The 27,830-nt window shown below is 35.1% G+C and overlaps 2 protein-coding genes across 2 annotated transcripts in view; both read left to right on the top strand.

Moving 5' to 3' along the window:
• LOC136807258 (uncharacterized) overlaps positions 1 to 27,830 on the top strand; it is a 57,150-nt gene continuing 29,320 nt past the window's right edge. Inside the window, exons 1-11 of the mRNA XM_067063856.1 lie at positions 1 to 121; positions 9,271 to 9,411; positions 9,674 to 10,091; positions 10,809 to 11,910; positions 12,156 to 12,382; positions 12,516 to 12,690; positions 13,437 to 13,617; positions 14,133 to 14,507; positions 14,921 to 14,984; positions 15,941 to 16,085; positions 16,606 to 16,664. Of these exons, the coding sequence (XP_066919957.1) occupies positions 9,282 to 9,411; positions 9,674 to 10,091; positions 10,809 to 11,910; positions 12,156 to 12,382; positions 12,516 to 12,690; positions 13,437 to 13,617; positions 14,133 to 14,507; positions 14,921 to 14,984; positions 15,941 to 16,085; positions 16,606 to 16,664 (2,876 nt within the window). The 5' untranslated portion in view covers positions 1 to 121; positions 9,271 to 9,281. The remainder of the gene's footprint in view (positions 122 to 9,270; positions 9,412 to 9,673; positions 10,092 to 10,808; positions 11,911 to 12,155; positions 12,383 to 12,515; positions 12,691 to 13,436; positions 13,618 to 14,132; positions 14,508 to 14,920; positions 14,985 to 15,940; positions 16,086 to 16,605; positions 16,665 to 27,830) is intronic.
• Positions 20,577 to 27,372, top strand: LOC136807257 (uncharacterized). The gene is made up of 3 exons (XM_067063855.1): positions 20,577 to 21,821; positions 22,100 to 22,327; positions 23,174 to 27,372. Exons 1-3 carry the CDS (start codon positions 20,642 to 20,644, stop codon positions 26,755 to 26,757), a joined length of 4,992 nt encoding a protein of 1,663 aa, XP_066919956.1. The 5' UTR covers positions 20,577 to 20,641; the 3' UTR covers positions 26,758 to 27,372.

Genomic DNA, 27,830 nt, shown 5'->3' with positions numbered 1-27,830 from the left:
GTAAACAAAGATCAAATCTGCACTCTGACTACCTGACCTGCTGATGTCAGAATTTTATGAGAAATCGCAGTTTGTAGTTTGATATTTATCATTGATATGTGTACATCAGATGCAGATTCAGGTAAAAACATTAACAGTTTATAATCAATGTTGTCGGGTAAGGGCTGAAGGGAGGACTAAAGGTAAAAGGACGGTACCGTAGAATCGTCTAATGTGTAATATCGACATGGCGTCTTGTTATCTTCGATAGCTGTAGGCTGGTCTTCGAAATAAAAAATCAAATATAAACAAATACATACCAAACTCAAAGTTATCAATCAATCACTAAATTGTACTCTCCCTCTATCACGCCACAGATTGTTGATATGTATGTTCAATGTAAGAAATTGTGAAGTGGGTTTTTTTCGAAAAGAGAAGGTACGTTAACGTTAACGTGAACGATGTAGAGTACTAGTCACTAAAAAACTAATTAGCATGCTTTGAACGAAGATACCTAAATCAAAACAACATTTTGCACACGAAGAATTTTTTAGTAGACCTTTTTACCACCGTGAACCAAAAATAATAAAAAGAACCCGCATGTTTTCAGCCCCCTTAAAATAAGGGGGGACTTGGATTTTGGGTAAAATTTTAAGGGGGAAAATTTTGAGATTTTAATAAATGAGGGGGGATTCAAGTTTAAGGGAGCCAAAGAAAAATAATTTTAAATTAAAAGGGTGAGTAATTCTTGTGAATGCCAAATCTCTTTTCATACTCTTGCAAAGTTTTTTGTTTGACTTAAATATACTTAATATACCGTTTATAAATGGTAAATTAAGTACTAAGGGTGAAAATTTTCTGTAGCCCAACCATGGTGGGTGACACGCACAAGTGTTTCAACCGGTATTCCAACGAAGCAATATTTTGGTTTGTACAGAAATTTTGCCCGCTCAAATCATCACAACAAAATGGTCAATCTCACTAAAGCAAAACATTGCGGCCACGGCATTTCCCTGGAAAAAAATTCTGATCATGTGACCATCCGTGATTTTAGACCAATGAAAACGCTTCATTTCCCCGGATTAAAGTTGTGTCTACACTAACACGCAGGAAATGGCTAGAAACCGAGAGAAAAAACCGGGGGTCAAATTAAATTTTTCTCCCTTCTTGCGGCAAACATAAAAGACCATAAATAAATATGTAAGTAAGTGATATTTTAAGTAACAAGTTCATTAACAATTAACAATTTTATTTTGAAGTTTGTTTTTAAAAACAAAACCCCTGTGCTAGATGATAATCTCATTTTCTTAACTTATGGACCCATTTGGAAGTCTTTGTAATACAGATCATTTGGCAGTGTAGTTGCAGCCTACTTTAATCGTAGAAATTTTAGCGAGACTAATTTTAGCGTTTTAGCGAGTTTTCCCTATTTTCGCTAAAATAAATCTCGCTAAAACACGCCGGAATGACAGATCGCTAAAATTTATCCACGCCAAATTTCTGGTTATATTGCCTTAATACATTTTCATCAATAGAAAGGGGTTTAAGTGCAAAGAAATGCTAGAAAACGAATTCAGTCAATAATTTAATACGAGTATTCGCTAAAATTTATCCACGCGAAATTTTTTGAAATCGCTAAAATAAATCCAAAAAAAATCAAGATTTTCCTGACTCGCTAATATACGCTAAAATTAGTCTCGCTAAAATTTCTACGATTAAAGTATACAAGAATTGGAATCTATTTTTTTTCTTCTGTACTCCGCAATTTAGAGGTTGTTCGTAATATGCGATTTGGCTTACGCGTAACACTTGTGCACGATTTTTTGGCCCCTGTACTAACACACGTTGTATTAAACGCCACAGTTGCAATACCTACTTCTGTACAAAAGCTGATAGATACACTTTGTAATAAAATATAAATTTAAATGCCATAAAAATAGCTTCATAAAGAGCTCTAAATTGCTTCACTATACACTTAAACATAGAAAATTGAAGATTTAGATCCAAAGTTTTAGACATATTTTGAAATAAACAAAATAAACTGGATTCAGTCCTAAATACTTAAACATGTAAAATAATGAACAATCTTACTTAAAATCATCAGTTGTGCAAAATTACTCAAATCTGATTGGTTTAGAGGAGTATGATTAATCGTTAATCGCATTTCCTTTATTACAAAGTGTCAGCTTTTCGTATTAGAAAATGTTCTGGCTTTTATTGCAAAGTACATTAGTACAGCCCCCTCTATCTGATTCGCACGCCAGGGGCCAGCAAGAAATTCCACGTACCAATCTAAGCTGAAGACAATTCACATTTTTTAAGCAAAAAATTTAAGGTGTACTTTAGAAAAGAAAAGTAAGTTTTAAGGGGGGATTCCGAAATAAGGGCATAGTACAAATGGAATTCCAAACGAGGCTGGAGCTTGCACTCCTCCGTGGTGTTTTTTCGATTTTACCTGTTTTAGTAAAATGCTGACTGTCAGCAAAGTAAAGGCTTTTAGAATTTCATTTCTTTTGAAAATTGCTACCAATAAAATCTGATAAAATTTGCCTTTTAGCAAAAAATTCAAAATTTTTGAAAAAAAAATTTTTTGCACTCCTTCCTGGAGGTTTTTTGCAAAAATCACCGTTTTTACAAAAATATACTGCTAAAACAAGTCTGCTGGCGACTGAAATCCGGTTCAAATGACCCCTTTAATGGTTTTGATGGAAGAACTATAACTTACCACGACAAAAAAACAAAAACTGATGTCAAAAAACAATTATTTGGCTTTTTGCTCTCCTTCTTTGGTGTTTTTTGACAAAAATCGATTTTAGCCGTTTTTAACCAAAATTTGACTTTTACAAACTATTCCCTTTAGTTTGGAAACTGAATGCCTTCGTATCTCTTCGTATCTCTTCGTTATTCTCCGTAATGTAAAATGATGAAAAAAATCAAAAATTGATCTCCTCCGTTCATGCTTTTTGACCAAAAAGTGATGTCTTTGAACGAATTTAACTGCCTAATGGTCCAGGGGAATATCAGGCTTAATTTAGGGAACCCAAAATTTGCGTACACATGAAATTTTTTGATTGAAATGTGTTCATTAGGTCCGTAGGAGTGAAAAACCATTGAGTGACACTTTTCACACCTTGGGCATTTTCCATAATGGTGGAAATTTCATAATGGCGGATTTTGAATTTTTTTGAAATTTTGATGTCTCTGAACATGGACATATTATATACCGTTGGAAAGGGTTTTTCATGCTGAACAACTTTTTTGCTTACAAAAAAGTCATAAAATGTACTCAATGTGAGTAAAAGGGTACAAAAGGTGTTAAAATGATGTCATCATCACCAGCAAAAATTTGACATTTGCTTCAAATTATTGAAAAGAGAGTGACTACAGGGCCTTGAAAACCTTGAAGAAACTTTAAAATAGACCAAAAAACCTTGAAAAGTGTACATGATCTAGAGGAATTTCTAACAAATGATTTAACTACTTTTTCAGACAGACTATTCCACTGTTTGATGCCTCGATAGTAAAGAGATTTGCTATAGGGTCCACGATCACCATAACTTTCGAAAACTTTTACCAGTTCAGAGCTGTGTTCTCAGGTCTTATTTGTTGGTTAAATTTTTTAGAAACACATGATTTGTTGTCATAGTGCATAGTGTGCACCCCCCCCAGAATAGTGGGGGGGGGTTTGCTGATTTGGGTCGAAAATTTTCAAGTGGGATTTGGGGTTTTCCAGATTTTAGGTGGGAGAAACAAGTTAAGGTGGGAGTTAATTTCTTTAGGTGGGACTTTAGGTGTTTTGGAAAAAGTTAAAGTAAAATTTCTTATTTTCAGATTTTACAATTTTATGATATATTTTTTTTATATATTTCATAAATGTATATAATAGACATATTAATATATTTTGGATTTAACACAGGTTAAATTGCGGTTTAACTTTTATTTGATAAGCGCTATATACAGTATTCGAATGGCTGGGTGGCCGCCCTCCGCCAACTGAGTCTACTTTGCTAATAGCCATGTGACGTCATGTTCAAAATGACTATCACATCTCCCTGTTCAAGTCGACGCTCTAACTGAAAGCTGACAGAATGAAATATTTTACCTCCCTCCCTCCCTGCAGTTATGGTTGTAGGCGATCCTCACTTATTTATACTAATATTGTAGTTATCGGGACAAATTTTCCCCAAAACTTCTTATTCGAGGATTAGCCATAATTTCATGCCATAATTTCATGCCAAACTTATATCTAACGACTCACACTTACTTCTAAGCCGTCTGACTACTTGATTGGTTTCTACCCCTAATGTAGGTCATAGGCAAATGGAAAGTTAAACATATGTAATATATTGCATCTTCATATTACGGTAAAGAAATTTTGTTTTGTTCCTCGAATTAGTATATTTTTTTTGTTTTTAGCTGGGATCTGGGAGTCTGGGCTGAAGGTGGGAATTTTAGGATAAGGTGGGACCTGAATTTTCAGGTGGGACCTGGAACCCCCTTGCACACTATGTAGTGATTCAAAAGTTTGAAGATCTCAACTATATCATAACGCAAGCTTATATTTCAGACTTGGGATTCCGATTCTTTGTAATCCATCCAATCATCAATTCAATTACAGAACAAATACCATTGTTAAATCGCCTTTAAATGATACAGATACCTTCGATAAAAGTGCGCTGGCACCTTTTCTATTAAACTGTCCCTAGACTATGTATTGAAGACTTCCCTCAACCGCCACAAACATACGGTGTAATAGAGGCGTAGCCACGAGTTTTCGTTTCGGGGGGCGAGATTGGAAAAATTTTCACCTTTTTTAGAGGAAATTTTCGGAGAAAACTTTTCTCGTAACTTATGCGCCGCAGGCATAAATTTTTGCTGTAAGCAAGTTCAAATAGCTTAAAAAATGGCATTGGAAATCTCAAAGTTAGTGAGAATAGGGTCATAAAAAGTGTAAAAAACGCAAAAAAAATTTTCTAAGAAATGTCAAGCAGCTTAAAGGATGCCTTAAAAAGGTCAGATGTAGCCAGAAAAAGGTTACAAAAACTACAGACCCCTTCACATTCTATTGGGAAAACTTTGACCTTTTTGGTCAATTTTTATTTTTTTTGGGAGAATAGCCCATCCCCCCGTGGATATGCCACTGTGTTATTCCCCAAATATCAAGAAGCAGGTGGGTTGGTGTAATTTAAGATGCACGATCTAACGATTTACGATGCACGATTCGCGATCCGTGCATAAAATATGTTAATTCATGCATAATTATGCTAATCATGATAAAATATTTAGGCAATTTACAAACTTTCATTCGCTGAAACTCAATTATTTTTAAAAACATCATTTATGTAAGATTATACAAATTATTCTCTTTTCAACATTCACCTTCTGTACTCTCTCTTTTTCATAGCTTGAATCAATATTGGGGAATTGTTTACCGAAAGAAAATTCTTTCTCGTAATAGAGCACCCGTTTTTTGCTTCGTACATTATGGTCCGCAAAACATGTTGTTAGCCAATATAATCTTTTACTTGATTTAAGAAAGAAATTCCTATATTCGATTATGATTGTTAAAATTGAGGAGAGCAAAAATATTTCTTGTACATTGTTTATTTTCACTCTCTGTCTATTGTAAGATGTTCACAGGGTAGCTTCCATTATCAACATTATTATGCAAGTTAGTTTTTTTCATAATTTTACAGTCGTAATTATTATTAATAAAAGGGTATTCTTCGTCATTATGCATAAAATAATGGTTAATTTTTTATTTGAACAATTATTAAAAGGATTTTTTGTCATTATGCATCAAGTAATGCAACAATGGATGAAAATATTTTCTCTCATGGAACAACGAAGAAAAAATATACGAGAGGAAATTGGACATTTTCTATTATACTTTTATTACACACACGCGCTTTATCTATTTTCACTTTGCCGTAATTTCGACAACATTTAACAGGGAACTTAGAGGCTCGTTTAAAGATAAAACCTTTTTTCACTTTTTCGTAATTTCGACAACATTCAGCTGGAACTTAGGCTCGTTTAAAGATAAAACCTATTTTCACTTTGCCGTAATTTCGACAACATTTAGCAGGGAACTTAGAGGCTCGTTTAAAGATAAAACCTTTTTTCACTTTTTCGTAATTTCGACATTTAGCAGGGAACTTAGAGGCTCGTTTAAAGATAAAACCTTTTTTCACTTTTTCGTAATTTCGACAACATTCAGCTGGAACTTAGGCTCGTTTAAAGATAAAACCTATTTTCACTTTGTCGTAATTTCGACAACATTTAACATGGAACTTAGGCTCGTTTAAAGATAAGACCTATGCCGTAATTTCCACAACATTTAGCTGGAGCCAAGATATTAAAGTTCTTTAATAAACTTGCGTTTAAGAATCTTTATAAAGATATTTTTAATACAGTGTAGCTTTTCACGCCTTATAAGAATTAAAGGTGTCTTTAGATTAAAAACGTTCTTATAATAAAATTCACCTAAACAATAGATTTACTCATTTGTGAAATCTTTAGCAAGAAAACTCTACCCCCGTGTTAGAAAAGTCACAACGTAGGAGAGACAGTAAATAGCACATCTGTTAAGCTATTGTTTACTACTTTTTCCCTCTCTCTATTGAAACCCATTTTCACTTCAACACCTATTCTCACGCAATTACCTATTTTAACTCAAGCGCTGAAAGTACTTCTCAATTATTCGTAGTTCCATTGCTTGCTTATTTATTTTATGTTGCATGAATTTACAGTGGTAAACAAAAGCGAGAAAAGATTATGCCATTGTTTTAGAATTATGTTATATAATTTAGGTTTTATGATAATTATTAGGAATAATCAGCATACTTTATGCATGGATCGCGCATCGTGAATCGTAAATCGTTAGATCGTGCATCTTAAATTACACCAACCCGAAGCAGGTACTACTTTACAGATACAATCTGGGCAATTCCGAAGATGCAGAAAAACTCTTCCACACTATCAAAGTTTCTCCTGTCATAGTTCTACATGTTAGCTCAAAAAAGATCGAATACATGGATATATTCTTGTAATGTAAAATGTAGAAGAATTCAACTGCCTTGGCAGTCACAAAGCCTCCACTGGAATGTTAATGTGAGAATCTCAAAATGATTAAGTAATTACTACTGAATCAAACCTTCATGGCAAGATTAAACACAACCTTTTACGTGCTACAGTCGAATCAGTGCTTCTTTATGGTGCACCAACATCAGCATGAAAATACTTTCCAATGGTATATAGACATTCATCAATATAATGGAGCAAATGTCAATTCTTTGGACAGTGATGACGTTATTTTGATACCTTCTATCACTTTTTACTCGTACATTACACATTACTTATTAGATTTTCAGATTTTTTCGTGAGTAATGAAAAATCCTTTTCAATAATTTGAAGCAAATGTCAAATTTTTGGTAGTGATGATGGAATCATTGTAACACCTTCTGTCCCCTTTTACTCACATTGAGTACATTTTATGACTTTTTTGTAAGCAAAAAAGTTGTTCAGCATGAAAAAACCCTTTCCAACGGTATATAATATGTCTATGTTCAGAGACATCAAAATTTCAAAAAAATTCCGCCATTTTGAAATTTCCACCATTATGGAAAATGCCCAAGGTGTGTAAAGTGTCACTCGATGGCTTTTCACTCCTAAGGACCTAATGAACACATTTCAATCAAAAAATTTCACGTGTACGCAAATTTTGGGTTCCCTAAATTAAGCCTGAAATTCCCCTGGACAGGCAGAAATTCGTTCAAAAACATCACTTTTTGGTCAAAAAAGCATCAACGGAGGATATCAATTTGTGATTTTTTTCATCATTTTACATAATGGAGAATAACTTTTAGAGATACGAAGGCATTCAGTTTCCAAAATTAAGGGAATAGTTTGTAAAAGTCGAATTTTGGTTAAAAATGGCTAAAATCGATTTTTGTCAAAAAACACCAAAGAAGGAGAGCAAAAAGCCAAATAATTGTTTTTTGAAAGCTATTTTCAGTTTTTTGTCATGGTAAGATATAATTCTTCCGTCAAAACCATTAAAGGGGTCATTTGAACCGGATTTCAGTTGCCAGCAGACTTGTTTTAGCAGTATATTTTTGTAAAAACGGTGATTTTTGCAAAAAACCTCCAAGAAGGAGTACAAATTTTTTTTTTTTTTTTAATTTTGAATTTTTTGCTAAAAGGCAATTCTATTGGTAGCAATTTTCCAAAAAAATGAAATTCTAAAAACCTTTACTTTGCTGACAGTCAGCATTTTTCTAAAACAGGTAAAATCGAAAAAACACCACGAAGGAGCGCAAACTCCAGCCTCGTTTTCAAAATCATCCAGGATAGACTTTTTACGACCTGGGTTTCCATAATCAGCATAAAATTTCCGTTCCAACGGTATATAACTACCCCATTCTTTTTTAGGGTTAAGCAAAAACGCTTTTAACTCGAGATATTGAATTCTGCTCCCTGACTATATTGGCCATCATGGCGTGCTGTCTCTTAGCGCCTAGAGCATGTGTTTTTGATAAATAAGGAAGGAATAAGGCTAAGCGCGCGAATTATTCTTATCACGTGACTTGAAGCATAATAAAGTTGTAAAATTTTAATGATGAGACACAATGAGAAAGTTACGAGAAAGTTTGCACGCGTTACATGTGTTGTGTAAAATTGCTTATAATTTTGATCAAAAGATTCATTTTGATTTTCATAAATTCTACTAAAAATTATGAGCTGGGTCTTTAAAAAGGTTTCCAAGGTGATTAGCTCAACTCCAAATAAAATTTCAAGAAAGGAGTACCCTATTGAATATCCTGCTTGCATGTAAATTGTGATAAGCATTTAATCTGATGACATTAATAAGGATTGTCTTACCTTACAAAGGGGAACTTATTTTGGGTGGAATCAATTTTGCTTTTTTTGCTGTTTTTAGGCAAAACTATGTAAATCAGAACCTGTTATCTACAAATTTGGCCATTTTTCATAAAAAAAAAGAAAAATTCTTAGGAAAATGAAAGAAATATGTCCAAAATAGAGCAAAGCCGCATAAATTAGTTCCTGCAATTTTTTTTCGATAGCAAAAATTAGTTCCTGCTAAAATTAGTTCCCTTGAGGTAATTAAACTTATATACCTAATGAAAAAGCCATTCATAACTGAATCTTTTGCTAATAGTCACCGCCAAAGCAAGCTTTATTTTTCCAGTGCTAAGACTGTACTCTGCTGTTTTTCTATTTTACCAATGCAATCACAATGTCTTCTTTGATTTGTTGTTCACTTTACAGAATTGTAAAATATGGATCAAACATGTCAACCACCAAAGTTATTGCGAATCCCATCTTCAACCCTTGTCAATCAACAAGATGAGACAACACCAAGGCGATATCCACTGATTGAAGTTAATAGAACACAAATTCCGAATGAAAGTAAGTTTGATTAGTTTTAAGATCTTTGACCTGAAAATCTTGAATATTTTTGTCAAGTATATCAAAAGAATTTGCCCTTCAAACACGATTATTTCCAACTATTTTGTTGGTAGAAATTATAAAGAAAGCATAAAACATTTCCTAGAGCAAAATTCGAAATTAGAATCACTTAAAGTTTAAAGCTTAAAAAATACATGTTTTTGCTATCATTATTCTTTCTAGAAAAGTGATCAAATTGATTCTTAATTTTTTTTTATTTCAGGTCCATCCCCTATCAAACTTTTTCGTGTGCCAATTCAAAAGGAAAACACTTCATCAAAACCAGTCATAACTTTAACACGGAATCAACCAGTACCCCCATCCACAGTAATCCAACAGCCAAGGTTAATTGATTTAAGATCTGTTCTGAAACAAACACCAAAACAGTTCACAAGTAAATCCAAAGACTCTAATGTACCCAAGCAAATTAAGACCCCACAACTCATAAGGGTACCAAACATTTTTACCACGGATAAACAACATGCGCTGCCACCAACACAACTTTTAGAATCTCTTAAGCATGAGAAACCATCAAAGAAAAGGAATCTGAGGAAACACCATAAAGATGTGAAAATTGTGGATATGACAAAGGAGAAGACAAAGACATTGGTAGATGACAAACAACAACAAACTACACCAAGGTATTCTAATCATTAAATTCTAATCATTAAAGATATTCTATTCATTAAATTCTAATCATTACAAAGGGTGGACTATCTTGGATTATAATTTTAAAAAGATCCAAAAAATATTTTTGACCTAAAAATACCAATAAGAATATTTAAGACCCCCTTTGCTATTTGGGAATGGGTTTCATTTATTGTAAAACTGGCATTCTTCATTTTTTAGAGCCTGACTTGTCTTTTCATGTAGACCTGTACAAAAGACTTACCAATTGCCTCCAAAAGTAATGGCTATTACATCCTTGTAAAATAAATTAATCCATCAAGAAATCGGTGTTCTTTTACTCTTTCGGAATGCTTTTCTACAAAAGAGAACCCAAGATTTCATTTCATTTTTTGAAAGATTGCTCATCTGTCTGTTAAAGTCTTAATCCATAAAACCAGATTTCTCTTAACCTGTATTATTCAAATAATTAGATTTCAATTCACGCAATCACGCTAAATTTTATTCCCAAATTCACGCATTCACGCAATGTTTTTTCGCAATTCACACAGTTTTTGTTTACGCAAAGTTTTCCAATTCATGCATTTTCGCAATGTTTTTCAATTTTCACGCAAACTGCTGGGAGGGCCCATTTAGGAAATCACGCTCGTATTTAAATTGTAATACGAGATGAGGTCTAAGTTAAGTTTAGCCTTTTCATGCCAACTTTAATACTGCCCCCTTTTTTCTAGACCTGAAGTACCTCGATTCCTGACATCTCCACCTCAGCCATCACCAAGGAGGCCGTCCAACTATAAACCAAAGAAAAGATCGAAAACACCTGAGCCTTTTTCTGATAATGATGATAGTGAGATTTCGCCTAGGAAAAATCGCGAGGATCAACTATTTGATATCATTAACGAACTATTAAAAGCTAAACGTAATAAGAAATCGAGGAACAAACGGTTTCGTTTATTCGATATCATCGATAATATTCCAATAACATCAGATGATGAAAGCTCAAATAGAGCTTATACTAAAGACCAGTCTTTTAAAAAGAGAAATACTGAAAATAAGGAAAACGTTCGACAACTTGACGACACTTTGTTTAATTACGGATTAACTTCATTTCCAACCGCTAAAACAAAACAACGGGCTCTGCTTGAGAACAAAACACAGACCCAAGCTAAAGTTGATCCTTTCCCTGGTCCAGGAAATCTATCAACCACTAAAACATTAGGTCATTCAGGTCCTGCAAATATACCTGATAAAAAGAAAAATGATTTCCGAGACGGACAGAAACAAAAGCAACCCAGTGATAGCTGGTTAGATTTAATCAAATCTGTGAATCAAAATCACGCTTTGAGAGATTCAGACCTTGTAACCGGAGTTAATAGTGATCCTGAAGGTTGGTTAAATTTAAAACGAACTACCAGGCTCGAGACAAAGGAAACCCAAACAGAAAAGCTTAAAAAGAATGATGTATTATTACAGACCAAAGAAATTCAAACAGAACTCAAAGAAATGATAGAGATACCACGAACTCAAACTTTCTTCACCGATCACGATAAAATGACGAAGAAAAAGACTGATGAGTTTTGTGATCGTGTTCGACAAGAAGTGATTAAGAAATTAGAATACCAAGAATCAATGGAAGATAAAACTGTACAGACTATTTGTCACGCAGACACACAAACGGAAAGTGAGGGCGTTGAACAGGGCGTTGAACAGGGCGTTGAACAGGGCGTTGCTTGTGAACAAATTGAACAAGGACAGAAACAACAGGTCGTTGGCGGAGTTGGTGTTTGTGTTGGTACAAGTAAATCTCCAGTTGTTCCGGATACTAGTCACAGGGTAGGTGATTTTTTATGAATATAATTCAAGAAGTGTTGTCTCCACTGTGAAAGAAACCTAAAGTTTTTTGAAGATCTCATTTTGTTACACGTTCGTCTTTTATTTTAAATTTTGCTACAAGTAAGGATTGCTGGCAGAATTTTTGAAGTTGTGGATAAAATAAGAACATTCTATGATTAAAGCTTTCGCAGAAAAAAATCTTTGCTTTCTTATATAATTCGTTCTTCATTTTTTTTTTCTCTCAGGTCAACATCCCACCGTCAACGATTAACGATCTCAAACTGGATAATGGAGATAAAGTATCGGCTGAAAAATCATTCATCCATGTCTCTGATATCAATGATATTCAGGAGATACAATATCGACCTCCAACTACACTGGCTGGCAAAAGTGAGATTGATGATATTGCAGAGGAATCGTTATTACTGGCTAATACTGGTCGTGAAAGAAAAACAAAGCAATCAAGAGAGCAGTAAGAATTTAAAGTCTTTGAATGTGTTCAAAATTAACTTATAGTTCATCAAAATTGCGCTTTCTCGGTATTTTCCTGAGATTATTTACTAGATTATTTATAGTTATTTCTATATTTTTACCAAAATTTTTAGGCGCTCAAAAACACCTACAAGAATAGACGAACAAGAAAAAAGATTTTCGTCTTCTCGGCAACGCAAAGGTGGCAAGGAAGGCTTACTACAGAATATGGATGATTTCTCATACGGTTTACAAGCTATCGAGGACCTTCAAGAAAACATTGAACGAGAACTGAAATCTACTCGCATGGTAAGTTAAACCGAGTTCCTTGGTTAAAGTTTATCATATCAAGAGAAATTGCTTAAAGGTTTTATTTTTACATAAGTGTTCCCGTTTCATATCAGACACATATTTCATATCAGGACAGTGTCTGCCTATTGTTACATTATGCTGATATAAGCAAAATATATTTTTCTTTTCCTCTTTCTGACCAATTCTGCTCCACATCCGTGTCAATCCAATGTGAAAAGCTTGTGAATTAAAGTTGATGAGTAAGCAAGCGAAATCACTCTTATTTAAAAACAAAAATTTTAAAACCGTTATCGCGATGTAAAACTTTATTCGGTTTTTTACCTTTTTAAGTCATCCTGAGACATCTAAACTCTATGTCGCAAATTCAACTTCAGCATTAAACCTAACGAGGACCTCAACAAAACTGGGATTTGTCATTCCGTTTCTTGGAGTGTTCTACTTTCACTACTGTAGGAGCTTCGAATGTTTAAAGTAAAGTCAACAATAAAAAATTTGGGCTCCATCATTCGGAGCAAAAGGTTGCAAAGTTGAATGGACGAGAAAAAAAGCCGTGTCGTCTAGTAAAGGCTAGACAACACTCGTCAATCTCTGGAGCATCTCTAAAATGATTTAACCACTTTTTTTTTCAACACACGCGACTTATTCTCAATCACCTTTGAAAATTTGGAAGATACGGTATCTAATAATTTTGACATTCCTAAATCGAATTAAAATAATTTTCTGTTTCATCCTTACTTCTTCAGCTATTCAAAACAGTGGAGACTCTACAACAAGGTTTCGACGGTATTCAACCAATAGATGACAGAGTAGAAAGACTCCCCAAGGAGGAGAACATTGAAAAAGATGTCAAAGAATTATTGAGTTACAATACACTCCTTCACGTCGATGATAATGACGGAATTTTAAATGCTGTTGAAGCAGAAGGTATTGCCTTGTTTTCCACATCTGCTTGCCCCCCAGGTTTGATAGGGGGGGGGTGTTTCAAACGGCTACTCGCATCTAATTTTAGTCTTTATATCAGGGGGCTACTGATCAAGGGACGGGTCACTAGATCTTCATCTATAAGTATTGAGTGCTTTAAAAGTTATCCCAGTACAAAAGGGGCAACATTTTTTCCAGGTTGTATTCACACCTTGTCATGGGTTTTGACCGTTGACCTAAGCGATGACTTTTTTTATTTTTTCACTTGTGGGGATTCATCACCTGCTTAGCAACCAAGGTCGAATATCATTTCACCAAGTTACCTGTCAATCTACTTATTATAGAGTTAAGTGTTATTAACTCAAACCCGAACAAGGAACTAAAATAATGGAAAATTTGAGGTCCAAAGACTTCCAGCATTTTTTACTTAAATGGATCAGAAAACTTGTTGGAATTAAGGAGACATTCCAGTAGATTCTACTTTGTAATACCAAATATTTATTTTGTAATTATATTAGAGTTGAAACATTTCACTGAAGAAACCATTCCCGACCAAGAAGAAAAGGAAGAAGAAGATAATGATACCGATGACGTCATAAATTTCGCTCGAGATTTGTTAAAACAAGATGGTAGCCGAGTTACGGGCTCTTCACCGTACAGCAAAAGAACGCCCTCTTCTCTCCTTCACGGTCCTTTTAGTAGACAGGCTCAAAATTTTTCATCGCTTTCGGCGTTACCTGAGGAAGAGAGAGTCATATCGCATTACACCCTTGAACGCCCGATGTTGAATACGTGCTCTACGCCCGGTGAGGAATATCGTAGGGCGGAAGAAGAATTTTCACTGGAAAATGATTTCAATGAAAAAGAAGATGAAGCGGAAAAACGAAAGAAAGGTTTGTTTTTGGAATGTTGTATTTTGCATCTCTTTAAATAAATGAAGATTGTTTTTCTGTCGAGAGAAGAATTTGCAAACATTAATTCAACTAAAGATATTTTGAGGATTTTTTAAAACTTTATATTTTGCTGTGTTTTATCTGACGTCTTCATTGGACGTCAAATATTTGCAAAATATATCTGAAAATTCAAAAATTAAATATTATGTGGAGAGAGAAATCAGACGTAAGAAAATGAGAAAAAAGTGAAATCCAACTATCGTTCGGTGATCGCTGGTCTCAGTCAAGATTTGAAATACTTCTAACTTAGGATGGTATTCATTCTAGAGTTTTAATGAATAGACTTTTCCAGGTTTCAGAGAAACTTTTTTACAACTGAGTGAACTTTTTACTCCGCCATTATATCTTTCTAGTGGAAGCGAAGAAAGAAGAGATCAGAGAACGATTACAAATTTCACGAATGAAAGATGACGAAGAGTAAGTTCTGAAAATTATTTGTCCTTCTATCCGTCCCCTAAAAACTTTGGAGAAGGCTGGAGACTTCAAAATCTTCAAAATTCAACTCATTTGATCCTTGAGGAAATCCCTTGGGGATATTTTTTCCAGTTCATAAACTTTTCATATTTTGGGCCTTGGGACGAGTTTAGAGCCTAAACGTTGCTGAAACTTTGAGGCAGGCCGAAGAATCTCACAACTGTTTATTGGCTTGAGAACCTAAATGAGGGGCCAAATATTAGAGAAAATAGTGAAGAATTTTAAGAAGATTTATTGAAAAACAAGTGAATATTTTCAAAGGGCAATGTCATCTTTCTGTTTTTTGTCAAGAGTATAAATATTTGCCGTCATAAATTTTGAATTACCTCAGATTGGCTACTCATGCCTCGTAGTTAAACCAGATTCATACAGTAACTGTATTTCTGAAAATATTAAAAGGTTTTATTTTTACGTAAGTGTGCCCGTTTCATATCAGACACATATTTCATATCAGGACAGTGTCTGCCTATTGTTACATTATGCTGATTGTTATTTTGTGCTGAATAAACAAAAAATTGACCAATCTGACCAATCTTGCTCCACATTCAATTCAATTTGAAAAAGCTTGTAAATTTAAATCGATGAGTAAGCAAACGATATCACTCTTATTTAAAAACAAAACTTTTAACTTCTTCAAAAAATGAACAAAAACCCTACTTTGGAGTAAGTATTTCAAGACTTTCATTGAAATTTTTCAAATTTCAAATTTTTTGTGAAAGTACAGTCAAACCCATTTGTGTGTCTTTATCCTTTTGCTTAAGTGCACCTACATCATTCTGACACTTTGCTGATGCAATGTTTCTCCGTTGAATCTAAAATCTTTGTGAAATAGCGGTCATTTGCTTTCTGTATGAAAAGTGCTTGCTAAACAATAAAATCTCCTTATTTTTATGTCTCAGAAAACAAATGGAACGGAAAGAAAGAGATCGCATGAAAATTCGCCAGTGGATGAAATCACAACACGATGAACGAAACAAGAAATATCTCGAACGTTTGGATGGGAAAAGAGCTTCCGAATTTCGACCTTTCGTCTCGAATGCACAGGTAAATCCCTTTTCGGTGATTTTATTCGACAGTGCTCTATTATTTTTCTTCCGTACGCGTTGAAGGCATTAGCGAGTTTATGTATTAGAGATAAATCGAGGGAGACCGTATAAAGCAAAGTTGACATGTCTCCAAAATCAACGTCCGCTTTGCTTGACGACGGTAAAAACACCAAAATACCGTCGTCTGTTTAGGTGAGCAAATGCAATATAGAGCCGTACATCAACTATCGACTTTGTTTTGTATCATTTCACTTACCGTCCCCCTCGATATCCACCGATACATAAACTCGGTATTGTATGCAATACACAGAATTTTGTAAAGTCGACATTACCCCTATTTTCAATAACCGACTTTTTTGTTTGGTAAGCGTGCATAAAGAATTAATTTAATAATCTCGTATATTGTTAGTTTTTGTATACAAATAATGATTGGCATCTCTCTAAGGGAAGTCTAATACCAGCGTATTTACATAGCGGAGCAATACTTTTTTCATCGATAATGATTCATCTTTCCTCAGAAAACCTTCACGAAGCGCCAAATCGATCAAAACATGACTATCAATGATGAGTTGAAACGGTATGAAATATATCTTTTGCTTTTCTTTATTTATTATTTTTTCTCTATTTCTCAAAGTTTTGAGTCCGGATACATTACGATTGTAAGGATTGGGTTGTTATGTCTTATGTAGCTAGAAAGATTGAGTCGATATTTTACGTGTATAGCCCAGTAATCTAGAACTTTTAGGCTGTATTTCGATTGTTTTCACGGGGTCCACAGTCAGACGACTTGACTATCATTGAGAATGTTTCACTAAGAAAGAACATTGGTAAAAGCGAGGATTCGAACCGTGAACGCCTGGTCTGAGATGGTAACGCCTGGTCTGAGATGGTAACGCCTTGACCACTCGGACGTCGCTCCATAAACGTGACCGGAAGTGAACTGTCATTAATGTCAATCATGAGTGACGCCGAATTAGGTCTTTACTGCATGGTTGATTTAAACGTGTGGTTGGAGCCCTCAATTTTCTAATCGGGAGTAATATCTTAAAGCTTTAATGGCCATGATCTTCTGTTTTTGTAGAATAGAGAAGACAGTTCTTTGATCAGGGAGTGTCGTATCCTCCTAAATCCTTTATATGCCATATTTTCACCTACTGGGAGATACCAGTCCTGACAATAACATTCCGAACTCTTCGTAACAGACTTTTGGAATTCGGTTAAAGGCGATTTCAAGGGTTCCTAGATAAAGAAAGTAGCTATAAAATAACTTATAAATATTGTGATATATTCCATGACGCACGATTGCTCTTCAGCAAGAAGCTTCACGAAATTTAGCTTTCATAGAGTATTTGATATTTTTAAATGACAAGTTGGGGAAAAGTCTGTCTTGATTTTTTGTTTCAGCCTGTTAAAAAGCTCTGTATTCCGAGTGAAGGCAACCGGAACTTGTCCTTTGAATTTATCTTGAGATCTGTAACCCTTTGTTTTTTTTAAGCTGAACTATACTTAAGAGCTCGAGTTAATTTAAGCGTGTGGAGTTTCTGAGGTTGCAAAATACCGGAATACCGATAATTTCTTCATAAATTACCGGCTTACCGTCCAAAAGTTTATTAGCATTCTTATTGAAAAAATATATAATGAGGTTAAAGGTAATTAAGACACAAAATATTTAAAGATTGTTGTTATTATTATTATCATTTAGAAACACTGCTCTCCAAAAGTACAATGGAACTTCGTAGTTTTTCTAGTGGCGAATGTACATTTTTATAAGCAACCGGGTTGCTATGGCTCGAGAGCTCATATTTGCCAATTTTTCCACCTTTTTAGATCATCTCACCATATTAAACAAAAGCCCTTGACCCAATAACCATAAATATCAGGGATGGTCAAAGCATATTTTTTTGGACATTGACTTGAGTTAGAATGCTAAGTAACCCCAGGGCTGACCCGAAAATTGGAGTTGCTTACACAAAATTTGTACATGACGAGGGTAAAGCGAAACTAAAAGCATTTTCTAAGAAGTTTGTTTAGATTGCTGACGGAATGGGTTTTTTCATGTAAGAGAGAGAGAGAGAGAGAGAGGGAGAGAGAGAGAGGGCAATTTCTTTTCAAATCATATGATTTGTTATGTGTAATGAGCTTGTATGAGAAGTATGAGAAATGATAAATTTAAGGGGAATTTGGATTTGAAAAGTTGTTTTTCTAGACTGGGAATCGTTTTGATAATAGTTTTGATTTTAACTTTTAATCCCAAATGGGAATGTTTATATAAAACTTCTCCAAAAATAATATTGTACGAAACTTGTCGTAGTTGAACTTCAAAAATGTTCTGGGGGTGCAAGTTATCCTTTCAAATATTGAGCGGGGTGGACAAAATTTCCTTGATTTAAAAATGTTGACAATTTTTTGCATGAGCTAGAGAATCTAATACATGGTACTGGGTTAGAAGCATTATTTCGATCAAATACATCTCTTCTTATAATGGAAAGAGAAGAAGTGAGGTTTGGGAAAAGGGGGCTATAGGAGGCAGTATGTTGTATTAAATTTTATAAACTCTGGAACGGTGTAAAATCTTCTCAACATGGTTAAGTAAAAGTGTTTTCTTCCTAATAGTATCTGTGCAAGTGAGAAAGAAAGCCTCCACAAACTTTATGAGGATAGAACCAACGTTTACGAAGAGAAATGAATGGGCACTGAAAAGTGACTAATGAGGAGGTTTGTGACGACAGGGGAATTCCGATTTTCTGATGATCTCAGTGAAGCAAATTACATAATTTATTTTACACACACCCATGTCACAGACCCGATGGGTTCCACAATCAAACTGGAAAACTAGGCTTTTAGGGGCGGTTCAAAACTAGGGGGGGGGGGCTGTTCCTGTACCATCCCTTAACTTTTGATCTAGTGGGTCTCTTTGGATGATATTTGGCACACAAGGGCCTTGTCATATAAGGTAAATTTTGACAAAAAATTGGCTTAAAGGGACATAAAAGTAGTAAAATGTAAACATTGCGCGAACCACGTGTCATTAAAGAGAACAATTAAAATCACGTGTCCAAAACAAACTTGTAAAACAATTGAACAATCAAAATTAGCCATATTTGGTTTGATTTTTTATTTTGACATGTGACATTTGTTTTGATTTTGTATCCGCTGCGTACAGTTTGTTTACAAATTTCGCAAGTACTGTTATGTCCCTTTAACCCTATTCATACTAGGCTTTTAGGGGCGGTTCAAAACTAGGGGGGCTTTTCCTGTATCACCCCTTGACTTTTGATCTAGTGAGTCTCTTTGGATGAAATTTGGCACACAAGACTCTTGTCATATAAGGTAACTTTTGACAAAAAATTGGCTTAACCCTATTTATACTAGGCTTTTAGGGGCGGTTCAAAACTAGGGGGGGGCTGTTCCTGTACCATCCCTTAACTTTTGATCTAGTGAGTCTCTTTGGATGAAATTTGGCACACAAGACCCTTGTCATATAAGGTAACTTTTGACAAAATATATTTTTTAATGACGTCACTCATCATGCCCAAAGTGAGCAAAAACCGAAAAACTCCTTTGTTCTTTTGAATAGCTATTCTATTCTAACAAAGGCTATAGAAAAAAGTTGAGTCTAGAATGCTAATTTTATCCTAAATATTCAATAATATATCTAATCGAATAATAATCGTGGCTAGCCATCGTGGCTGGGCATTTGAGGGTGACTTTGAACGACTTTGAAAAGTTTTGAAAGTGATAGGGAACAACTACTGTAAACAGAAAGCATCTGAATAAGAATTTTTCAAAATGAAAAATAAAATTTGGGAAGAATACCCATCCAGCTCCAAGGTTCATGTATAGAAAATAGTCTCTTGGTGTCTCAAAGTTAGTCTGGTGTTATAGGAAATCTGTATAATGTGCAAAAAGATGATGGTTCAACGCCATGAAGAAAAGGCTTTGTAGAGCTTTCTTAGATTTTCGAAAAAGTTTTACAAAGCGTTTTAAACACCCAATAGCTTGACCCCCGAACAACCCCCCCCCCTAGTACGAACTGTCTTAAAGGGGCCATCCGGTTATTTTTCAAGCCTCATTCTCATACTGAAAAAGAAACTTTAATTCTGGAGCTGATATGCTTAAGCACCTATAAGCGTTCTCAATGTTCACGTTTATCCATATCTTGAATCCTGTAGTGTTTTATGGTGTGTTCTGCTTAAAACTTTCTATGGGAAAGAGATATTTTTAGTTTAGGGTTTGAATGTCTTTATTTTTTCAGGCTTAAAGTATTCCTTTTATGCTTGTTTTATTCACTTATTGATTATAAAAAGCCATTTCTGAAATAGGAGGCTGGGATTGTTCTTAAATTTGTTCTTAAATTTGTTCTAGCTAAAATTGAGCTCCTTGTTCTATCCCATAAAATTGTTCTTAAAGAAAGAACGCGTATGTTAGATGGAGCTATTAGATTTTTACTCACAACTGACAGGTGCCTTGAAAATCAGAATCAACTTTAATCTGAATTTACGATTTATAGATTTTTAGATTATGAGATTAAGATGATTATTTGAAGATTTGAGAATGTCATCCTACGTTACTGTAGCTCAAGCCATTCAAGAAATTGAAAACTGGCTGAGATTGGCTACTCTGCTTCACGAACCCTTAAAAGAAGCACTGCTTGCTAACTTACACAACGATTATAAACATAATTATTATGTTGGTCTGCCAAGGAATCCTACCGCTCTTAATACCGAGATTCGAAAGCAGCAGAATACCATTAACCGCTTGGTAAAGAAGGGGGTATTGAAGCAAGATCAAGTAGATACTCTATTACCTCCGAACTCAACTCAGACAGACAGCCAAACGTTTGATATAACTCTTATCATCGTTTTGATTATTAATTTCACAACATTGCCACCTCCGAAAAATGGCTGGAATAAAAAGTTAGCAGCTGGTGACATCAGTCCTGCAGCATTTGTTATTCTTGCTCGTGATTGGAGAAATCGTCTTTTACACGCTGATGCCAAAAGTATTGATTTGAATGAGCTTAACTTGAGATGGAATGAAGGGGAAAAGATTGTCATTGGTTTAGGTTTTACAACGTATAATATGAACGCCTTGAGAACCAGACCGCTTGATGTCACAAATAATCTTGTAGTCCAATCGCTTTCCTTCTTCTCGAAAAAACTGAAGAAGGACGTTTCGAAACACGACACAGCCCTAAAACTTCATGTCACCACCCTATCATCGCACAGTACTACCCTGAACAAACACGGTACTACCCTGACCTCACATGACACTACCCTGAACAAACACGACACTACCCTGAACTCGCACGACACTGCATTGAAAAAACACGACAATGCCCTGACCGAACACGACAATGCCCTGACCGTACACGACAATACCCTGAACAAACACGACAATACCCTGAACAAACACGACACTGCATTAAATAAACACGACGATACCCTGACCGAACACGACAATACCCTGTACAAACACGACACTGCATTGAACAAACACGACTATACCCTGACCGAACACGACTATACCCTGACCGAACACGAGAACACTTTGGATAAACAGCAAAGTTCCATCGACGATCACGGCGATGTCCTGGACCATCACTCAAACATTTTGACCGATCATAACGATTTCCTGCAGGAAAATAAAGAATGTATTTTAAGACTTGACCAAGTAGTTGAGTGTTTGAAAGAGGAACATGAGTTCATAAAGAAGACTTTACCCACTTATAAAGGTATAATTTCTTTTCTTAGCAGCAATTTGAACAGATGTTTTGTGAACAGGCCATTCAGTCGGAATAAGACTTACGAAAAACCTTTCTGCAAAATTGACGCCAATACGGTAAATTATTACAAAAGAAGAAACAAAAATGATCAAGGCTGGCAAGAATTGACTAGGACTACTAGGAGGGGTGAGAGAATTCTTCTGGAATAACAATCTTAGCAAAATACAAATGCTTGAGCTGTGAAGAATTTTTTATTCAAAAGAAAGTGCATCCAATTTATTTTTTAGAACCTGGTACTTTCTGTAACTCTGAAGCTCTGGAAATTATTTCCAACAATATTGGCCAACAGAAAGATCAATTACTCACAAGACTTGGTTTATCTCTAAATGACGATCAAAAAAAGTTAACAGAACAACTCAAAACAGTCGAATGGGCACGGTTATCATCGGAGTTGGAAAGATTGGAACGAGTGGATTTGGTCAGCGATATCAAGAAAAAAACACCAGTTACTGAAGGTAAGCACGAGGTTGTTTCGTTCGTTCGTTCATTCATTCGTTTGTCTGTCACCATCTTTTCTTGGGATTGGCTCGTTAGTTTTTTTGTTTTTTTTGCATAGTGATGCAAAATGACAGTGCCCAAAAAGTGACGGAGCCCGTTCTTCGAGAATTTTTTGGGCAAATTTGGGTCAAAAAAGGCCTGAAAAGGGGTTTTTTATGAGATTTGTGAGAAATTGCTTGTAGGTTTTTTTCTGATTATTTGCTTTAAAGACAGAGAATAAGAATCTTTAAAAAGTAACTGAATCTGTTGCTCTCGTAAAATATTTGTTCGACTTAAGATACGGATTTTCGGTTTTCGAGGAAATTCAATTTTATTTTTATTAAATTTTAATGGTTTGGGGGGGGGGTGTTTATTCGAGGGAGGGTGTTTATTCGAGGGAGGGTGTTTAAAAGAAGGGGGCGTTTATTGAATAATCTTTAACCAAGGTCACTTTAATAAAGTGAACGTGAACCCTGTTTTGCCGTTCCGTTTTCTTTCATTTCAAAATGTCATTTTAGAGAGGTGAAAATGAGTCAAAATGAGTTTGAGTTCTTAAAGAATACAATTATTTTAACACGTGTTTAAGTTTTCCTTCATATAATTTTCCCTCGCAGCTAATTGTTTCAGATAAACGCCCCTCCTAGAGTTTATTGGAAGAAGCGTTTAATTAAGGGATGCGTTTATTGAAAATTTTTCCTTTAGGGAGGGGCGTTTATTTCAAGTAATACGGTATTCAGCATATAGCTTGTTTGACTGACTTATGGCCTTGAAAGTGTGTAGCAAAGTCTTTGACATTGAAATTGTTTTTACAATCATCTTTTTAGATATCCAATTAGCATCATCAAAATTACGATGTCAATACGCTAAAGAAAAGATCACTTCACTCGCTCATGAGCCCTTGATGGGAGACCAAAATGAAGTCCATTACCAATACGACGAAGATCTATACACCGATCTAGCAGTCCTCAAAGCAACCGAGGTTGAAAAGGAGATCAATAATTCTGATCGTGAGGTATTAATGGAGCAGAAGCTGTTACAGAAAGAAAGCATAGAGCTCCATGACTTGTTCCAGAAGGAGGATGAAGCAGTTTTTGTTCGTGCTGTGGGCGGTATGGGAAAAACAACCATGCTTGAAATGTACACTCGAAAGTGGGCCAGGCATCAACTGGGCTTAGATTTCCCATTGGAATTTGTCTTCTTCTTTTCCTGCCGGGAGATCAATCAAATGTATGGCAAGGTCAAATCGATCGAGGACCTTTTCAAAGACAAATACCCTGACATTTTTGATAAAACTACTTTAAAAGATCTCGAACCAGTTGCAGATAAGATTTTACTGGTTGTTGACGGACTTGATGAGCTACAAGACGTTTACGATTGCTCCCAAAAGAAAGTAAACAAAAACGGAACGCTAACTCCTTTTCAAATCGTCTTCGATCTCATCAACACACAAGGTCGTATCTTGAAAGGTCACAAAAGCATTGCATGTGGAAGACCAAAAGCGTGTGACTTTTTAAAGAGAAAGATAATGGATCTGAAAACTTCCAATAGAACGGTGATCAAAATCAAAACAGTCGTAGTTTGCGGATTTAAGGAGGAGGACGTCGGAAAATACATCGATAAATTCTTCAACGGGAACATTGAGAAAATCAATCGGGTGAAAGAAATCATCAGCGTATCCCACAACTTGAAAGTCATGTCCACCGTTCCCGTGTTTGCTTGGGTCATCTGTAACGTATACAGCGAGGATCTCATAACGAAACCCTTAAACACTTGTACAGAACTTTACATGTATGCTTGTTTTGTCTTTTTGAGAAAACATTTACAAGGTGTTTCCACTCAAGGTTATGATAACTTGCTTGATATGCTAAACGATAATAATGTTATTGATTGCATTTATTCACTCATGACTTTATCGGTGAAAACGTACATGCAAAACCAGGTGCTATTTTCTGAAGAGGAGGTTCGTCAATTGAACTGTCCCGTACATCTTGAGCAAACGGGTCTTATCGTCAAATACAATCGTGGCGAAATGAGAGAACCGATTTACCATTACAAGCACCTAGTTCTTCAGGAATTCCTGACAGGACTTTATTTGTGCGTTACGAAAGGGATGTCCCCGTATTTAACAAACCGCGAACTTTCAAGTTGTGCACCAGTTATATTTGGCATTGGACGTCTTCTGAAAGAGAATGACTTCTTCATTAAATTCTTCCAACGACTCTCTAATTTACATACAACAAAGTCGACCTTTTTCAGAAGAATATTCCAGCCCTATAGAACATGGGTATTCAATAAGTATCTCACCAGGAACACCCTTGAAATCCCTGATTGTATGGTCGGTCCAAACAGCTTGCTGATTGATTCAACAATCCCAGAATGCCAAGAGTTTATGACATCACTCTATGAAGGACGATTGAAGATAGAATGTCCTTTTTCTACAGTTACGATCGAAAGTGATCTCAACGAAATTGATGTGAGGAACGCCATTTTTCTCATAGATCATTTGAACCTGAAATTGAAAGTACCTGAACGGATGTTGGGTACGAACCATCTCATTATCGACACTACGCTTAAAGAATGTGAGCAATGGACCAAAGTTTTAATGAAGTCAAATTCAATAATAGTGGATTGCCCTTTTACCAGAACTTATATTCATTGTGAAACAGCTGACATAGAATCAGTCCTATTTCTTGTTCAACGTTTAAATCTGACATTGAAATTACCAAATTTAATGAGTGATCATGATACTTTGATCATTTATGGATTAGATGTCGAATGTGCTCGATTCATGGAAATTGTCTATAGAACGGAGGCTAAAGTTGAATGCCCATTTTCTGAAGTGGAAATATATGAAATGGCTGATGAAAGTCAATTGGTTGATCAGATATCGTTTTTTATTGAACATTTGCATTTAATATTAAAAGTTCCTAATTGTATGATTGGCTCTGACACTATAATCATCAACACTGATTTTCCAGAATGCAAAGCTTATATAAAGGCTATTTTTGAGCTGAAATTACAACCTGTTTATCAAGCAGCATCGTCAATTGAAATTCACTGTGATGTGAGCTATGAATATGTTGGATTAGTAACATATATCATCAAATCCTCCAATCTAGAGCTCAAAATCCCGAATTGTATGCTCGGTTTTAAATCGTTAATTATCGACAGCAATGTGGATTCCTGCAGAAGTTTTGTAGACTTTATTGCCAAATCAAAATGTCCAGTTGAATGCTCGTATTCAACAGCAGAGGTTAAAGCCCTTATCAAGGGCGGTAAACCATTAGATGTGATTAACTTTCTTGAAGCTATGAACCTTAAACTCAAAATACCGATCCCAATGCTTGGTAACAAGTCACTAATTGTAGACTCCAATGTGGGCTTTTACAGAGATTTCAATGATAAAGAATGTCATCCTTTTTCAACAGCAGAAAATTATATCCGTTATTGGGACTACTATTTATCAGAAGTGGCCACTTTTCTTGAAAGTATGGACCTCAAACTCAAACTCAAAATCCCGAGTTGTATGAAAGATCAACGTACACTGATTATTGATGCAGAGATTCCAGAATTTAAATTAATTTCTAACGTAAAGCTAAGAGAAAGGCTTACAGGCCCAAAAACACAATTTGAAAAAGTTGAGATAAAGTCTGATTTACAGCCTGATGATTTAGATACCGTTATTTTCTTGCTTGAACAAAACAGTGTAAAAGTTATTAAACTACCTCATTGCATGATTGGGGCTACTTCGTTAATCATCAACAGTCACCTAAAAGAATGCAGAGGGTTTTTGAAACTTTTCACCGCCATGAATTTATGGTTTGACAACTTACCGTTCGATGTGGTCGAGATTCGCAGTGACTTAAGTGGTGAAGATATGTTACGTGTAGAGTCATTATTTACGCATATCAAAACAGTCTCTCAGTCTGAAAGAGTCGAGTTAAAGCTGAAAATACCGTCTCAAATGCTCGGTCCTCGTTCATTCATTATCGATATTGACAAACGGCAATGCAGACGGTTTTTATGGTTCTTCCATCAGTCAAAAACAAAACCGATGTGCCGATGTGATTTACCTTTCAACGGAGTTGAGATTCAAAGCGAGCCATTGGATTCAATATCGTCGTTTCTTCCTGAAAGGCGGAAAGAACTCATCGATCAAATCAAATTATTTATAACGCGTTTCGCTTTAAAGTTGCGGATCCCTGACTGTATGTTAGGAACCAAAGGTTTGGTTATTGACAGGAGCAACCGAGAATGTACGAACTTTATTAGACATGTCAATTCGTTACAATTAAAAGTGAACTGTCCGTTCTCTACAGTTGAGCAAATTTATGGTAAGAATGATGACCTCAACATGCAACAAGTACAATCATTTACTGATCGTTCAAATTTGGAACTTGATTTATAAATCGCTCTCAGAGTAAGTGATGGAAAGGGACCAAATGACTGAGAGTTTGGAAGCAAATTAACGAAACTAAAATTTTGACACATGGAAAAGGTTTAAACGTATGATAGGTACTTCAAAGTACGTTTTTGTATAAATCTTCCTGTTTTTGGCTAAAAAATTCATTACTCGTTAAGGTTTTGCTAAAAAATACACCGAAGTAGTGATCTGAGCAGCTTTTTTGTTTTCCTTGCACCCCTGTGCACCCACACCGAAAAACCCCACGCTTCTCTGCACTCTTCACTGAAAAAGGTTTACAATTCAAGTATTTTTCTTAATAAATATTACTTAGTATTTTTTATATTACAATATTTTTTTTAAACCGTTGGAAAGATAATTTGATAGTTTAGGTTTTTGGACAAACTTTTTCATGGCTTGAAGCGTGGAACTTTAATTTTAGTACTAATACAAACCAAGTGGATTTTTACCATCTGAACCATGCAGTTGCTAATTTTAAAGGATTTTTTTTACCCGTTTTTCATTGTGCCAGAACTCAAGTAAGTGATCCGTTAGATATAATGCTCGAAAATATCTTTCCAACGGTATATATGCTGATATTTTATGACCCACATTGAAAAAGACCTACCAAATTATTCTTTGTTTTTAGAAGATTTAACCGCTGTTTTACCTAGAGCTTTGAAAAACACACCTTAAAATGCTTTGTTTTGTTAATCACCGTTTGAAGGATACATCTGTTTTTCACATTAGTACTAACTAACATGAAGTAATTATTACACTAAGTAAGTGTTAGTGCCTATTGGATATTCTAGCCTCTAAATGTCTATTTCTCGACAAGTCTAGCAAATGGACCCTTAAGCATTTTGGAGTAGATTAAATGATTTATAGTTAAATGTTTTAAGGATCATTTTATAACGTTATTTTATATATTGTTTTCATAATTTAGATAATTTATCATTTTTTGAATATTTTAGATTTTTTAGGAAGGTTCTTTAATACTTAATTCTTCTGATAAGTTTTTGGTGGAATTCAATAGTAGCTTCTGTAGAGTGTTTTTACTTTGTGAGACTAATTTGGAA

Source organism: Clytia hemisphaerica, unplaced genomic scaffold (assembly GCF_902728285.1).
Source record: "Clytia hemisphaerica strain Z4C2 unplaced genomic scaffold, Clytia hemisphaerica genome assembly, whole genome shotgun sequence".
NCBI lineage: Eukaryota > Metazoa > Cnidaria > Hydrozoa > Leptothecata > Clytiidae > Clytia > Clytia hemisphaerica.
This window is presented reverse-complemented; position numbering and strand designations above follow the sequence as displayed.